At 39.7% G+C, this 17,735-nt stretch overlaps 1 protein-coding gene across 2 annotated transcripts in view; it reads left to right on the top strand.

Annotated features, from left to right (window-relative positions):
* UBAC2 (UBA domain containing 2) overlaps positions 1-17,735 on the top strand; it is an 88,009-nt gene that overhangs the window by 50,087 nt on the left and 20,187 nt on the right. For both annotated transcript variants that reach the window (XM_015851526.2, XM_015851527.2), the window contains exons 5-6: positions 7,893-8,016; positions 9,853-9,900. In XM_015851526.2, coding sequence (XP_015707012.1) covers positions 7,893-8,016; positions 9,853-9,900 — 172 coding nt within the window. The remainder of the gene's footprint in view (positions 1-7,892; positions 8,017-9,852; positions 9,901-17,735) is intronic.

The following is a 17,735-nucleotide window of genomic DNA, read 5'->3' as shown; positions in this document are numbered from 1 at the left end:
TCCTGGTTCTCAAAAATGAGCAAGCGGGCACGATGATGCTGGCGTTGGTGGCTCCAGCCAATGAAGAGATGGAACGTTGCTTTGGGAAGGCTCAGCTGTGCTCGCAAGACAAACTGCTGCTGCTGCTGCCGTGCTAGAGATGTGCAGAGATCAGATCTCCAGTAATGTATCCGTCTCATCAGGAAGTCTTAAGTAACTGCAGATTTAGTGACGAAGTCAAACCTTTTAAACATACCTTTTTAAATATATTTTAAATTTTAAATATTTATATTTTAAATATTAAAATACCATTTTAAATATTATCTTCATCACAGAGTAAAATCTCTTTAAATGAAGCAATGAGAATCAACTAATGATTCAAGCACAACCACATAGGGAACTTGCTCCTTACGTCATAAAATAATGCCACAATGCGGTTCTCTGTCCAGCAGCAAAAAGTTATGGTAGAAGTGAGAAATTTCTTGAGACATCTTTGCTCAAGGACGGATATTAATAACACAACTTCACATTAAGGGAAATGTTTATCTCATAGTAGCTTTAGCATTATAAAAATAATACTAATACGTGCTTCCTGTTTTGATCAGATAAAATTAAATGCTACGTTTTTTTCATTAAGATGCATTACTGGATTGTGCCCACGGAGCCACACATGTACATTAGCCACCATCCGGCCTTATGGGATGTTAATTGCTTGGGCAGAATGGCACAGATTGCATCCTTCCACTCCATCCAACTGTTCCAGAATGTGAAAATCTAAACCAAAAAGTGTCAAAAAGTGTGATTTGTTTGTTCTTTTGCCATTGGAATGCACAAGTTTACTGGCATGCAGGGAAAGTAACATTAACATTAATACACTAAGATGATACTTTCAGAGATGGATACATTAAAGCACTGCAGTTTGTATTTTGACCGCTGTGTTATGATGCTTACGATAATTCATTTTTTGGTCTCCTTGCTTAGTCCGTGCCTTGTTTTAGCTGTTTACAAAAGATACTGGATTTATTATTCTGTATCTAGACAGGTACTATGCAAGGTCAGAAGTGACTTTTGAAATTACACAATTTGTTCATGGATCAACCAGAAAATGAACCCACCCAGCCTGAGTCCCAGTTCAGTTTCTTTACTGAAAAACTGCCTCTCCTTCCAAAATTAACATCTTTTTCGAGGCAGGTTCAGGTGTCTCATGATGTGAAGCTGAATCCTGTCCTTTTGTGGACAGACAGTGTTTCTTAAGTGACTTGAGTTTGAGGAACAGCAAGTGATGACTTCTTGATGAGTCATGGTCTTACTTGCTGTCTGCTCTCCAGACGCCAAAGAACATGTTTTAGACTAAACTGGATAAAGAAGACGTAGTTAAAACACCCAAGCGAAATGAACTTGTGACACAAAAAATTTCAGTATAGTTATTTGTCCATAGTTCTTCAACAGAATAGCCATCTGAACCCCTTTGGTGTTTTCTTATGCCTCCATATGTCTTCTGCCTAGCTCCAGTTTATGTGCCAGACTCAAGTGAGGGGTTCACTGGGAGTGCCTGCCTTTTAGGCTACAGCCTCCTCTTGCTTGCTGAACTCAAACTTGGGTTAATGCAGTCAGTCACAAAAGCAGAGCTGCCTGGTAAACTGTCACTACCAGCCACTTGATGCAGATGTCTAACGCAGAGCAGCAGCTGTCAGTGAGTAGGAGGAGGTAGCTGACTATATATCATCTAGTTGACGTCGTTACCAGGGATCATAGTTGTTGCTGCGATACTGTCCTTAGTTGGGACGCATGGTTTGGCCAGCTGTTCTTGTACCTCTCAGTTTCATTGACGTTCCACAAGACTGGTTGGTTTTGTGAATGTCTGCATGCTAATAATATTAAAGAAAGAACAGGGATTATTATTTTTTTAAATCATTATAGTACCATAAGCTGAACAAGTGTTCGGTGTTCTGCAAAAATTGCTTGCACGAGGGCTGCATACTAAGAATGCCTAACTGAAGGATTTTTATGTTAATATATTGTAGCAGACTGGTATAGAGACAGTCTCTAGGTCAGCCTGCAGATACTAACAGGGATGCAGAAGGGTTTTGTGAAAGAGTAGTAGATAATATCTTGAGCTTTGCACAACAAAGGTTGGGGGGAAGTATCACTAACTGACATTTGTAGAAAGCGATAAGGGACAATGGTCACATCTTATTAATGATAAATAAAACTGAAATCAGAAGAAAGTCTTTTGCCAGCAGAAGAGGAAAGTACTTTATTAATCATCTTGCTGATGGTAAGGGAGAGAAAAGAAAACGTTACTGGTTTTAAATGGAACCAAGCAGCTTATGGAATAAATTGATTCATAGTCTTTTAAATCTAAAGCTTTTCTTAGGAGCAGTAGATGCCTGAATTCCGTTGGTTCATTGTTTAGTGAAGCCAAAGTTGCAGTTATTTTGCTGAGATATCACTGAGAGCTGCAAGCTCTCTTTCCCCCTCAAGATGTGTGACTTCACTTAATGTTTTTGTTTGATTGTCTTGTTTGGGGTATATTTTTCCCCTCCATTTCCCTGCATTCCTACAAAATATTGGCAGTCAGATACAGAATTGGGTAACATAACCTACTGGTTTTCTCATGTGTGGCAGGAAGTTTGTGTGCAATAGAAGGCGCTTATCGTTCTGGGCTCCATCACTGAGAGGACCACAGCTGTCAGGGGCTGTCATATATCAGGGAGCTACCCAGTTTTAAGGAATGTTATCAAGAAAGATTCACATTTTCAGAATAGAGGCTTCTACCTTATGCATAGTTTGGCAGTGCCTGGACAGCCTGTAGGAATATAAAGCACTCAACAAACTTGGTAACTTGAGTTACTGATAAAGCACTCTGTTTTACTCTCTCTGTATTACGTGCCGCCGTTTTTAGAGCTGATATTTTCAGTCTCCCAAAAGAACTACACGGTTGTGGGTTTGTCAGGCAAATGTTTTTGTAAAGAACTTAAATAATGTGAACTAAAGAAAAATACGGTACCACAGTTAGTAAATGGAGTGAGTCATTCTCAGTAAAATAACAGGTTGTTTCTGCAAATCTGAATCCCACAGAACTTCCATTGACAACAGCAGATATTTTTGCAGAAGTAACATGTAGCTCGCTACCCGTCTGTTCTTTATGGCTTAGAACCATTGTTTCCTATGCATTGTTCACAGACTTACTAATATTAAATGTTTTAATCTGCTTTTAATATTCACCCTCTGAGTAACCCATTTCTCTCAGTGATGAATCCTTATCCTTGTGTCTTTGTCAGAAATCTCTACACTAATGGATATGGGTGTTTTTCTTCCAACCTTATTGTTTCTTCATTTTTTTTCCTCCATGAAAAAGTTCCCTTCTGTTCTGCTGTGTTGTTTTTTGTCTCTGCACATGTTGAAATCTAACATGCTACAAAATGAGGATATAATCATTCCAGAGCCTACAATAGGCCTTTGAGGTGGACACCCAAAGTGTTCAGACTTGAGAATTTAATCTTTTGGGGCTTAGGGTATTTTGTTCTGTTTGAAGATGTTATTTTGTAACCCACGTGACTGAAACTAATTTGCTAAACATGAGGTGGGCATAAAGTGAGGTTAGAGTCAGCATATGTTTGCGTCTGTGTCTTTTCTTTGCACGTGAATATCTCAAGTTTCTAGTAGAAGCTAATTGGCAGGGCGTTAATTAACCATGTTGTTCTTGATATTGTTTTAAGAATAAGGAGCAAAAGGCTGAGGCCGGGATCCCTGAAAGTAAAGAGGAAAGGAAGAGAAAGGAGGTTAGAAGAGATTAAGAGAAAAGCAAAGAGAAGAGGAAAGTGAAGGAGCAGAAAGGACTAAAATAGTCCTTCAAAAGAGTAGATACCAAATCTGACCATACGTTGCTGAACAGTTAATTAACTCAATGAAAGTAGTTAAGTAACAGCCCTTAGATTTACAGCAAGTGTGGTGGGTCAGCTTTGGCTGGTCAGCAGGTGCCCACCATGCTGGTCTCTCACCCTGCGTCTTCAGTAGGATGGTGGGGATAATAAGATGGAAAACTGTGCAGGACAGGGAAGTCACTCATCAGTTACCATACAGTTACAGGCAAAACAAACTCAGTTTGAGGAAGATTAATTTATTAGCAATTAGAAATAATATATAACAAAAGCAAAATTAAAAGCACCTGCCCTGAACCCTCTTCTTCCCAGGCTCAGCTTCTTTACTGGCTCTTCTACTTCCCCCAAGCAGCACAGGGGGACCAGGAGCAGTTTGCAGTCCTTCCCTATCTCTGCTGCTTCTCCATGGTCACTCTCTGCCCCTGCTTCACATGAGGATCCTCCCACAATGCTGTCCTTCTAGAACTGATCCTGTGTGAGCTTCCCACAGGCTGCAGCTCTCCAAGCACTGCTCCAACACAGCTCCATACTGTGGGGCCCACCCTTCAGATGGCAGTTCCCCCAGCCCTGGTGTCCCTCTGTGGGCTGCTCTCTTTGGGCTGCAGCTCCAGACCAGGCTGCTTCTGTAGGGCTATCTGTGGGCTCTGAGCTCCTTCAGGTCCAATCCACTCCTGCCCCATGGGTTCCTCCATGGCTGCACATGGATATCTGCTCTGTGTGGTGTTCATGGGCTGCAGGAGAGCCTGCTCCTCCGTAGGCCTCTCCTGGGCTGCAGGGAGCTGTTGCTCTGTGTCTGGAGCACCTCCTGGATGGAGGTGCACTGACCTGGATGGCTGCAGGGCTATTCTCTCACATTTCTCACTCCTCTCTCCCAGCTGCTGTTGTGCAGTTTTTCCCTTCCTTCAGTCTTCTCTCCCAGAGCACACCCAGTGCTGTTCATGGCTCTGCTCTGACCTGGGGCAATGCTGGGCTCTGCTCACAGAAGCCACCACTGCAGCCCCCCATTACCAGTCCTGCTATGCAAACCCAATACAGATCTCTCCAGTATTTAAGAGCATCGTGAGAAAGGCTTTGGTTATTCACAGAATCATGGAGTTGTTTAGACTAATGCTAAATAATACCTCTGGCAGTCATTTAGTTCAATCTCATGTCTGGAGTGTGTGCAACTGGAACAGGTTACAAAGGTCTGTGTTCATTTGAGTCTTGAATATCTCTGAGGATGTTGTCCTAACGACCTGGTAAAGTACTGAACTATCATTACCCTCTGCTGGACTTGATCCAGTACATCAATGCCTTTCTTGTAGTGAAGAGCCCAAAAGTGAGCGCAGTGCTTAAGGCTACTTTGAAGTCTTGAACTGGATCTGATAACTACACACTTGCTATTACAACCCAAGGCCATCTCTGCAAGGGTGAGATCCTGACTAATAATTATTTTCCAGCTTCTTTTGTGAATATTTGCTGTCTAGAAATTTTATGCTGCTGTACAGGGTTATTCCAACCCTAGCAGAAGATTTCACACTTGCTTTTGTTGAAATCTGTATGATTCTTGTCAGCCCGTTTCTCTGTCAAGATGTACCTGAATGTAGCCTTGTGTTCCAATGCGCTGACTGCTGTCCATAATGCCAGTCATTTCATCATAGAAACTGATCAGATTGATCAGACATGGGTTGACCTTGGTAAATCAACATGGGCTATCAGTTTGTCCTTCACATGTCTGGAAATGGCTGCAAAGAATATTGCTCTGTAACTTCTCTGGGGACTGAGATGAGGTGTGTAGCTTCCTGAATCATCTTCCTTCCCTTGTTGAAGATGGTGACAGCATTTGCATTTTTCCACCATGACATTTCAGGGGTAATGAGAACAACTGGCAGTAACACTGACCGTCTCCCTCTGTGCTTGTGGGGTACCTGGACGGGTATTTGTAACACCCATTTATAACAGATGAGAACTCTTTCTAAAAATCTCAAGATTATTAGGTATGGAGCTGTATCAAATACTGGACTTTGAGTTACTCAGATCACTACCCTGATCTGAGATGGTGCTTTCTATGTTTTCTGCTGAAATTAATGGTGAATATTAAGACAGAGGGAACCTTTAAACATTTTGTAATCTCTTTCTAGAATGCAATTCTAGGCATGAGAAGTTCCCTTTTGTGCTTTCCCGTGCTATGATCGAGTGCACTCTTGCGTGCAGAATCTCTTAATCTGAGTCACTATTTATCACAAGAAGAATAAAACCTGAAAAGCGCGCCATGATTTTGGTACTCCTTCAGGTAATTAGGTAAGAAAAGAAAGAATCACATTCTGTAGACAGAAATAATTTATCCTGACTTTTCTAAGAGCAGAAAAGTTCTCTTTGTTTTTCTTCTCTCTTTGCTTATAAATCCTAATTTTCTTTGGCGAATTTTGTCAGCAATGGAAGCAGTTCAAATGAAGAGTTATTTTTTATGTGACAATCGTGTAGCTGTATCTATCAACCCTACAGCTTAAATAATGTGGATGCATTTTAAGAATGTGCTATGTGTGTTTGTACAGGTGCTCTCAGTTTATGTAAGGGGGATCCTCTGTACATTGTACATCCTTCAGTAGTTCCTGAGTTTGTGTCCTTCATACATCCACATGTACCTGACTTTATCTGAAACTAATGATACTGAAAATGTTTCTATTGTCCTTTATCTAAACAAAATTTAAGTCCTCAGAGGGTGAGGTTTTCAGCAAGCTGAATTTCAAATACAGCAATCAAAATGATAACAAATTATTCTTAAGCCGCTGCCCATTAAATGAGATATTTGAAATGTCTACTTAATCATTAGGCTTTCTTCGTAGCTGAGGGTGTTGTATTTGTCAGTTATCCAGGAAATGAAAGTTTTAATATTCAGACCATCATTTCACATAGCATTATGCCTATTGCTAGCTCCCCTGGAAGGGAAATGGATTTCTGAGCGAACACTTCAAGTTTTTTGTATCCTGATTTATGCCGTGTGCGGAAATCCCATAGAGAGTAATAAGATCCCTGTCCTGTAAAGGTCTTTGGAAACTGTAAGTCTTGAAGCTTTTGATAAACTGGTAATTGATGTAAAATTCTGCTTTGATCCTGGTTGTGTCGGTGAGGAGCCAGCTGGGATGGACGTGTGCTTTGCAGAGCCCCTCAGCCCAGCTGTTGGCTGGAGCTCGATGCCTGTGGATGCACCAGGGAACATTACCAGGACTGCTCAGATATGAGGGGATGGGGGGACTTCAAGTGGACAGGATCTTTGTTTTCAGGATGTAGTAACCTGGGCAGGGCAGGATTCTGGCAAACCTGTGCAAACAGTGCTTTGAGTTGGAGGATGTTTGGTTACAGCAAAGGGCTAAGCTCTGTGGGAGGTAGGGAAAAGGTCTGAAGTGAGGGCTGATAATGTCTTGCTTACAGATGTGCCAGCCGCCTATTAGAATCTAAAAGCATTTTCCTTCACTGACCTTTTTTTCCCATCTCCATCATAGATGTTTCTGGGGTCACAGGTGTCGCTGGCAAAATGGAAGTTAAATCAAGCTGTTGATTATCCTATTGTAGATGTTGCATTCTGTTTTCAGTACTGTAACACCTTAAAGCTGGGTGAATAATGGGAGATCAACTTCATATGTGATATACTCATATTTAATCCTTTTGCCCAGATCAAATACATTTTGTTCTGATGCAAAAGACTTTTTGTGGGCTGCATTTTATAGAAACAATCAGCTATTAAAGCAAAAATGTTGCCTTCTCTGCTGCCTCTTCTCCTGAATACTTGGAAATCAGATGCTTTCTATCACCTGTTTCTTCTTGGAAAGCTTATTTACCAAAGAGTAATAGTAGGTTATTTGGTAGTGAATGTGTTATCCTGAATGCCACAGATTACCGAGTCACCAGTTCCCAAGGAAGACCCTTCTTTGCAAGGCAGTGTTATATTTGTGTTCATCATGTGTACAGGGTTAATTACATTTTGTTACATTACAAATTATATACTGTTATCACTCGTGTTATTAACCATCTTTGTCTTTCTATTTGCAGCTTGGGTCCTGTCTTTGCTCTATTTGTACCGTTCTATTGCTCCATTCCAAGAGTGCAGGTGACACAAGTACTAGGCTATTTTTCTATTACAAACAAGACATTGGTCTATATACTGGGTTTACAGGTATGGTATGTACTTACTTGTTCATCTTTTAGTGACTTAATAGCAGTTAGTATTTCTGTATGTGTAATTTTGGTGCTTCCACATGCATGATTATGTCTAGACAGTGTTTTCCATGAACTATAACACTGAACAATATATTCTGACATATATTTTGGGCTGAAGTGGTGGGCAGATTATCTGCTATTCCACTGTTATCAGTCTTGATTGTCATGCATAGGAAAACATAATATTAAAGTTCTGTAAATTTGAGGGGGATTCAATGAAATGAGCCAGGTGAAAACAGGTCCTGGTACAAAACGCATGTGTATTTTTCACCTTTTTAATCTGCTTGCATTTTTGTTTTTATTTTTGTCTTGTCTGATATTGCTCAAGCAGAGCTGTAGATAGAGTACAGTATTTGCTATGGTTAAGACTGTTAGTAATTAACCAAGGATTTGGTTGAATTACACTTTTATATAAATTTGCTATTTTTATGCCAAGCATTGCCTTGTAACAGATAATTTAATGTAACATATTGCACAGCACTTTCAAGTAGTGTTCTGTTAAATGTGAATGGAAAGATACAGGCACCTGGTTCAGAAATATGTTAGTAAGCCCCCAATGGCCTAGAAATGACTGTAATGTCATGATCTGAATTATGAATCAAGAGGTGTGTGAAATTATGAGAAACTGTACTCATTTTTATATATTCCAGGGACTCAAAAATAGCTCTAAAACTAGCAGTGGAAAGCACCATAATCACACGATATGGTACAGAGTATTTTAGAATGAGCGGTCAGTTTCAGAACTGTGGTTCCTGCTCTGCTTGAGCGTGTCATTCACCTGCATTGCTGTTTAACCTTTGGATTCTGTTGATTTCTGCTCCAGCACCGTGTTTTCTTGATCCATATTGTTTCCTCTCTCCCAAAACTCTCTACACCGCTATTACTCCAATCCCTGTGAAAACAGTGATACTGTCTGAGCTCTTTTCCACTGTGTCCCTTGCCTCTTGCTTTCACACATACAAGACCACGTACTCATCACTGCATCTTCACAGGGTCTTTCCCTCTTTCATGCAGAACTATCACTGCCGTCACACAGAGGTCAAAGGAAACTCATTGGCTTCTCCTCATTTGTAAACTCTGCCCTTATCTCAAGTCACTCTTTCCGTAGTAAGCCTAGAGAGGTGTTCTCACAATTCAGGCAGCATCTCACAGAGCTATTTTAGTAATCAGTATCAGTCTAATTTTCAGCCTGTTTTCCCAACTAAGAATAACCTTCTCCAGGTGATGAGTCACGTACACTTTACTAGAAAGGGTGGACCACCCTGTTGGCGTATCTAGATATTTTTCTTTTAAATTCACTTTGACCAGTTTCTGTGATTTCATGCCTGTAAGTATGTCATGGGGTGAGCACTTCAGTTCTTTAATTTTGATGCTCATGCTTCATCGCTCTGTGGCTGAATGTCTAAGAGCTTCACTTGCACTGCCCAGCCTGGAACTCTTCTCCTTCTGCTGCTGAGTCATTTCCTTTGCTTCAGTCTGTCTTTCAGACTTGTTTTTCTGTGCAGCCTATAACTGACATCCTGTTATACTTAGTATGCTGTATGAAAATAAAATGTATTGTTCTATAGAAGAAGAACAATTGCTGAATCCCTGTGGGTTTTTCTTTTTTTTTTCCCAGTTCTACTTTTGGAATGTATATTTCTTAACTTTAAACATAATTTTCACAGAAATAAATATATGATTTTCCCCATTGTCATGATAGGTATGTAGCCTATATAATGTTGTAGGTAGTAGCTCAGGAAACATCAGCTATGTAAAATGAAAATCTTTAATTGCTACTCTTACCTTCTAGCTCTTAACGTCTGGTTCCTACATCTGGATTTTAGCCTTAAGTGGATTGGTAAGTCTTGCTATTTTGAAAATTGTGTCATCTAAAACACTGTGTTATATGTACAATCAGTGCAGTGCATTTGGACTCAAAGGAGAGCTGCAATTGCTAAGGAATGTTTTTGATTATAACAGTAAATAGAGAATTTGTCTTCAACTTCAAAAGTGTGAAGCACTGACTGGCTGGTGATAAACTGATATACAACAAAAGAGGTGGGTAGTATTTGCAGTTTACCAGTGTTATCTGAGCCCTTAATTAAATTTACTGTCTCAGTCCTAGACCCAAAGATATAAAATAAACTTTTGTGGAAACGTGGTATAAATTTTGTGGTATAAATACCCATTACAGTACTGTTTGCTTGTATACTTTACCCTGATGTTCATACTTTTTTAGCAGGCCCAAGTTTATTCCAGAAAGCAACTTCTAACTTTTTACTGGTGGGATTTCATGTTTTGTTCCCCTCCTAGAACACATGCATATACCCATTTCATACTGTGACAAAGGCAGTAGGAGTGGGAAATCACTTTATTTGTGTCATTCAGATAAAGTTGATGTGGTCTATCTTTTTCCTTTCTGACTCTGTTCTTAGTATTAAAGCATTTACTGCTAAAACACATTGTACTGACTTTTTGAGATTGTTAAATGCTGATAAGCTTTTTGAAAAAAAAAAAACAAACAACAAACAGATTAGGAGCTCTGCCTTTGATTTATTGACTCGAAATGCTGTTTGCTTTTCAAGCAGTGAAACTGCCTCCTCTTCCAAAGAAGATCTTTTTGTAAGAACGTGTAGTGACAGGACAAGGGGAAAGGGTTTTAAACTGGAAGAGGGTAGAGTTAGGCTAGATGTTAGGAAGAAATTCTTTATCATGAGGGTGGTGAGACACTGAAACAGGTTACCCAGTGAGGGTGTGGATCCCCTCTCCCTGGAAGCATTCAGGGCCAGGCTGGATGGGGCTTTGAGCAACCTGGTCTAGGATGTGTCCCTACCTATAGCAGGGGGTTGGAACTGGATGATCTTAAATGTCCCTTCCAACCCAAACCATTCTATGATTCTGTGATTATTAGATTGATGCAGTCTTACAAATAACTCAAATTCTACCCTTGCTTTTAGAACCTACTGATTTAGGTATACTTGGAGTTAAATTTCTGTGAATATGTCACATATTGCTACTACTAATTTAGTGCTTTGGTCTCTTACCATTTTTGTGTACTCCAAATGCTCTGTGAGCTAGAAGAAGGACTGACATGAATGATGGAGATGTACATGGTTTAGTCTGCTCAGCAGTATGATCTCACCATAAATATAGATGAAAACAGCATAACTAACAAACAAGAATTCCTCTCCTGGAGACCATCACATTCCTCTGAGCCCAACTGAGAATCTGTGACTTCCTCCAAACACTCTACCCTTCCTGTTACTCTTCTAGCTCTTTTAATAGCCCTTCCTTTTGAACAGGTGTTCATTATGGAGGAAAGGAAAGGAGGGGAAAAGAAAAGGAAAGGCATTTCAACCCCCTCTTTCCTGGTAGTAGGAACTGTGTGTATACTTGGTTATACAGACGTTGAAAGAATGGATCAAGCATTTTTTTTCATTCCAGTTCTTATTTAATTGCCTTTTAATGTACAGTTTTAGTCAGCTGTATCATGCAGCCCTCTTAGGATTCTTTTTCATGAATGACCATTTTTTAATTGCAGGTTGACAGTATGTTCTACGTAGGTATAAGCCCTCAGGAATAAACTGAGCTTTCCGTGTGTCACAAGAGGGCTTTAAAAAGATATTTAAAGTTTCATATTACTTCAGTCAGGATGAATTAAGTCATCATCCTGCTCTTTTCAGTCTCAGTTTTTTTTTTTCTGCAATGAGCAGATATCTGCACTCTGCCATAATAAGTGCTCATAAGTAACAAGTGCTGCAGTTTGAAAAAAAAAAGGTTCATGTTATGAATTTCAGCCATTCTTACACAGCATATCTATCATATTTTTGTGAATAGGAAGTCTCATTTTCTCATCTGTTAGTGATGATAATTTGACATCTCTTGAGAAAACAGATAAAGGAGTTTCCTAGTTTATAGGATAAGGGCTGTTTCCTAGTATATTAAGTAGTCTGAAGAGGAATGTGAAACTCTTTAAGGGCACCTTTTAGCACTATAAGTGTAGATTCTAAGTAACACATATACGTGTACAACTACAGAACTACTTGGGTTGTTGGATCAGTGTTAAGTCATTCCAGCTACCTGTGTATATTTGTAATTGATACTGCTATTGGCATTATCTAGCATACTATACTAATTAAATTTTCACGTTCTTGGAGAACAGGCTTAGCAAATACACAAATACCAAGTCAGCTAGATGTGAAATGTAGTCACTACTTTCCTGCTAGTTAGACACTTCACTATTTTTCTAAAGACCACTTATGCATGCATGTGACTGAATGTACGCAATGCTGTTCTGTCATTTAGCTTTCACTGCACTTCTGTCTATCTGGAATATTAAAATGGACTGTGCCTGCATGATCTCTGAATTATTTTCAGTTTACCACTTTCTCCTCAGGATGTTCCCATTTTCAGTTCATTGTAATTCTCACTTTGTATATTTTTAACACACAACGAATGTTCTTAAATGAGACCTGGCTTTTTGGTTACAAGACGTGGCACCACAGATTTCTGCATTCATCCTTGCTAATGCTCTTCTCTATAAATGTCAGGATGTAAAAGAATGGCGTGAGTTCATGTTTTCTGTGGTTTTGAGGGATCCATCACATTTAGAAAATGTTTTTGTGTGTGTTTGCGTATGTATATGACTGTAGCCATATGACAGGTAGGCACTGTTGTAACATGCCTGGTGATAGGGAATTTTAGAGTACATATTTGGTGTTATCAGAAGACAGAAGTTGTGTTGTGGCTGTCTTTGACGTAAGATGTGTCTTCCTAGGTCACTAACTTTGAATCAGCGTATGAATATGCTGTTCGAGTCAACCTTTTACTCTCCAGATGAAATTGTAGTACCTCTTAATTTCCATTCTTTCAGAATGCCATTGTGGCCCTAGTAGTTTCCATTGCTGGTATGTTGTGTAAGCATGCTGTATAAATACATAGTGTTTATTTACAACAAACAAACAAATAAATAAATAAAATAGTATACTGTGAACAAATTCACGTATCTTGAATATTCACATATATAATAGGTAACGTGCATTGTTAGTTTTCTTCTTGTTTATGGCTCTAACTTAGTTTCTTGCAGTTTTCTTTGCCAGGTATATACCATGCTTGGATCATATAGTCCAGATTTGTTTCTTATAATAAGTCTTCTTAATGTCATAAAACTAGGGAGCTTCAGGTTAGAGGTGCAGGTATATCTTGAAAGTCAGATGCAGCCTTATTCCATTTCACTTGAACCCAGAAGTTCTGTAATCATTAGTGTTTCCCTGCAGTGCATATCATTTAGTTTAGTGAAGATCAGAAAAAAAGTTGACTTTTTGTTCCTTAAATCGATTGAAACAGCTTAGAAAACAGCATCCATTTGAACGTTGTACTGGATACATACACATACACTTAATGTAAGTTAAAAGATTAACTTTGTAACTTAAAAAATAGTCCCCAGGTCCTCATCTTATATTTCTCATTGGAATACTTTTGCAGGAATTAAATATGACGTTGTGTTTTGTCAGGTTGTAGTTCTCGGATGGTTTGAAAAGTTGCACCGAGGTTGACATCTAGTCCAACCCTCCAAATGAGGCAGTCAGCTACAGTAGGTTGTTCAGCACCATGTCTCATTAGATTTTGAGTATTTCCAAGGAAGAAAATTCCACAGCCTTTCCAAACGACTTGTTCTATTTTTTTACCATTTTCACAGTAAAAAAAAAAAAAAGTTTTTTTTTTCTTGTGTTCTGATGAAATTTCATGGACTTTAATTTGTAACCATTGCCTCTTGTTCTATCACTGAGCACTACTGAGAAGAAAACGGCTCCCTGTCTTCATTCCCTACCTTCAGGCTTTTGTATTCATGGATAAAATCTCCTGTGTCTTTTCTTGTCCGAGACAAGCTGTTCCAGCTCTCTCAGCCTCTTATCCTGTAATCGTCATCCTGGACCTGTGCTGGACTTGCTCCAGCCAGTCTGTATCTTCCTTGTACTTAGGGCTACAGTGCTGGGCTCAGTATTCCAGATGCATCCTCATCAGAGCTGAGAAGAGAGAGGAAAGATCACTTCCCTTGACCTGCTGGCAGCATTTCAGGAAGTTCAGCAGTAGAGCAAGAGGGATTAGGAAATGAGGAAGAAGCATTGTCTGTCTGTTTGTGCTAAATTCTGAACAGGTACAAATATTTATGTATCTAGCTAGATTTGCTGAATCCCACTCGAAACTAACCTGAGGTGGCTGCATTTAGGCAATGGTTGATATTCAATTGAATGACCATAGGTGACTGACTTTGAGATGTGATCTGTTCACTTTTTTGACTTGATCTCCTTTGTGGTGGGAACTTAGACACCTTGCTCATGTCTGCACAGCTGGCTGACACATGTACTCCTACATCAGGTAAAGCATCTGAAAAGAAAAATAACTGGTTAATCTGTCATACAGGGGATCTGAGTGTGAAAGCGAGGTCATATTTGTTTGTGGAGGAGGGTATGCTGATTCTTCCAGAAGAAGAAAGTATTGGGAAAGGAGAGGAGAAGGTAGTGTCATAAGATACTCTATTTTATCCATGACTTCTGAGATCCTGTAGAAAAATAGATTTTAGCTTTCAGTGTGAAGTTTTCACTTTCTCTCTAAGATCCAAGGAAGAATTTGCGTGCACGATGTCTGGTCCACATTGCTAATTGTGCCAGTTGGTTCAGGAGGTGCCGTACTGCTTCCTGAACCTTTCTTAGCTGCGCACTTACGTGCCTACAGTGCTGCAGTTATCTCAGGATGAGGTGAGCTGTGTCCTAGAAGCACCTGCTTCTTCACTGATTTGACAGGGAATCCCTGGGAGTTGTTCAGTTGAGTGTGTATTTTGACTACTTCTGCTGTAGAATGATTCATATCTCAGCAGCTTCTATTTCTCTTTGTCAACTATAAGGCCAGCTTTAAATTACTAACTCATATGTAGACTTCTAAATCGTAGATGTCTGCATTGAGGCATTGACAACCTTTTAACAGGAACATTAAAAAAAAAATCAAATCATGGAATCACAGAATCATAGAGTTACTCAGGTTGGAAAAGACCTCAAAGATCATCANCCGCATCCTAACTATAGTACCCTAACTCTAACAACCCTCTGCTAAATCATATCTCTGAGCACCACATCCAAACGGCTCTTAAACACATCCAGGGATGGTGACTCAACCACCTCCATGGAGAGCCTATTCCAGTGTTTAACTACCCTTTCTGTAAAGAAGTGTTTCCTAACGTCCAACCTAAACTTACCATGGCACAACTTGAGGCCATTTCCCCTCTTCCTGTCACCAGTCACCAGTGAGAAGAGACCTGCTCCGCTCTCACTGTAAGCACCTTTCAGATACTGGAAGAGAGCAATAACGTCTCCCCTCAGCCTCCTCTTCCCCAGACTAAACAGCCCCAGATCCCTCAGCCTCTCATAGCCTCATAGGGCTGATTTTCCAAGCCCTTCACAAGCCTCGTTGCCCTTCTCTGGGTTTTTAACAGTATGATTTATCTTGCCTGTAGAACAGCAGCAGTGACACAAGGAGAAAAGTACTAGTTAGGATAGGTATACTGTGCTGAAACAGCAGTACATCTTTGCCTGCACATACTGAAAAAGTGTTTTGAGAAGTTACAGTGATTGTGCTTGGCCCTGAAGGTAAATAATTCTGTCAAGCTGTAACCATTATGCAAAATAATTTTTCATATAATTTTGATACCAATCTGCCTTCCTTTTCTCTGTTGGATTTGCTCTTTGATTTCAATCAAGTAAAGAATTTAAAACATCTCATTTAGTAACGGTGCATGTGTGTCTTTGTCTTGTAAAATCTTGGAGAGCTTCCGTGTTTGGTCTGCCTAATGAAAAAGAGAAACTACAGCTACTTCCTTTTTCTTAAAAATGTCTCTTTGGAGAGACGTGAGGGAAGGGGAGAGGAAGTTGACCTTCCTTATTGGGATGGAAAGAGAATGACTAAGGTACATTTTATGTTGCTAGCCAAAAATTCTCCATTTTTTTAGTGCAAACTTAACCGCCACATCTTCCCTTGCTAACTTTCTAGAGCCTATAACACTCTGGATGACCGTCTGTTTGGGGAAAGTAGCTCTTTAACCTGATGTACAGTGTTCAAATCAAGATACAGCTATATCATCTTACATTCACTGAATAAACAAAGCTGTTTATTTAGACCTTAAATACCAGAAATACACTACATCCATGAGAAAAGCTGTCATAAGAAGGAACTTTATACTTCATCAAAGCTTTTTTTTTTTTTTTCTCTTTTTTTAAATGACACAAAGTTCTGCAAATGAACCAGCTAAAAAAGAAGTTCCTTGGAAATAGCTGACATTAAGATGAATATGTGACACTAAACCAGACTGAATCACAAGATGTATTTTAACTATGGGTGCCTCCATTTAGGGTTTATTGGAAGTGTGTAAATAGGTATCTCTTCATCACTACGTGAAACTTCTTGTAAATTGCATGAAGCTGAGCACAGTATTTGAAGTTTTTACATTTACATCTAATAGCTTTACAATTGGAGTAGTAAATCGAGGGAAAGAGGAGTGGGAGTGGCTCTTGAGGTCCTGGCAAATAAGAAGGTAACGAGATGGATGTAGGCCTTGTACACATAGTGCCTTTCGCAGCTGAATCTGTCCTTCCATCTGTTTTTACTTACAAAGAGTTGCAGTCTTGCAGTTGCTCTGCACAGTTATTAGCCTACAGTATGTTTCTTGGCAACTATTTGTAGAAGATAAACAGATAAACAGATCTGTCTTCTTCCTTCACCAGGTTTGTTTTATTTCAGGTTTTCCTCTGAGCTTTATATTGTCAGATTTCTTGATCTTCTACTCTGTGAGCACAGAAGATCCCCTCCTTGGGGTACGCAATGAGTTTCTGACTGAGACAGGACAAGGAAGGTCTGAGATGTTAGTCTGCTGTTGGAGAGAGTGAGGAGAGAGAAGACAGCCCTCTGCACCTGGTTCTGCATTGGCCATAAACCAGCCATGCTACTCCAGTGAGCTCAGTAAATCTGGGAAGGGAGATAGGTGATGTGTGTATAAGTCTCACACTTAGCATGCTCCATCTTAGTGTCTTACCTAAAATTTAGGCTCATAAAGCCTTTTCTTCAGATTAAATTCTCTTGATTGACTATCTATCTCTACTTAGAAAAATATGAAAATATACATTTCTACTTCTGAGAGAAGCAATTCCCGAAGTACTGGCACAAAGACATGCTGGTGCTGTCCTGTTTGCTGCATTTTCTGTATTGAGTTGATATGGGAACTGTTTGTGGTTAACATGTTCAGACATGTGTCAAAATCTGTCATACATTCAGGGAGATGTAGATTTTCCTATCACTGCTTGCACTGTATTGTTCTCGTGACTTTCTGAACTCTTTATAGATTATGGTGCCCTGAAGCTTTAGACCTTCACAGAGGACTGTAGGTGTTCAGTGGGCAGAGATTAACTGTTGGGAGGGACATCTGAAAGAGCTGAAGGAATACTGGTGTGATGTCTGACTAAGTATTTTGAGAGTGCTTTTTCTCTCCTCTACCTTTCTTTGCAAAAATTCTGGGACCAAAGGCAGAGCCTGGCCTAATGATACAGGGTGGGAGAAAGGAAAGTACTGTGGTGGCTGCAGTGCTGCTTGTGATATTTGCATCTCTGAAATAATCAGATGAAATTTTATGCAGATTTACAACCAAGT

This window comes from Coturnix japonica, chromosome 1, assembly GCF_001577835.2.
Source record: "Coturnix japonica isolate 7356 chromosome 1, Coturnix japonica 2.1, whole genome shotgun sequence".
Classification (NCBI taxonomy): Eukaryota; Metazoa; Chordata; class Aves; order Galliformes; family Phasianidae; genus Coturnix; species Coturnix japonica.
The sequence above is the reverse complement of the archived record's forward strand: the minus strand, read 5'-3'. Positions and strand labels throughout refer to the sequence as shown.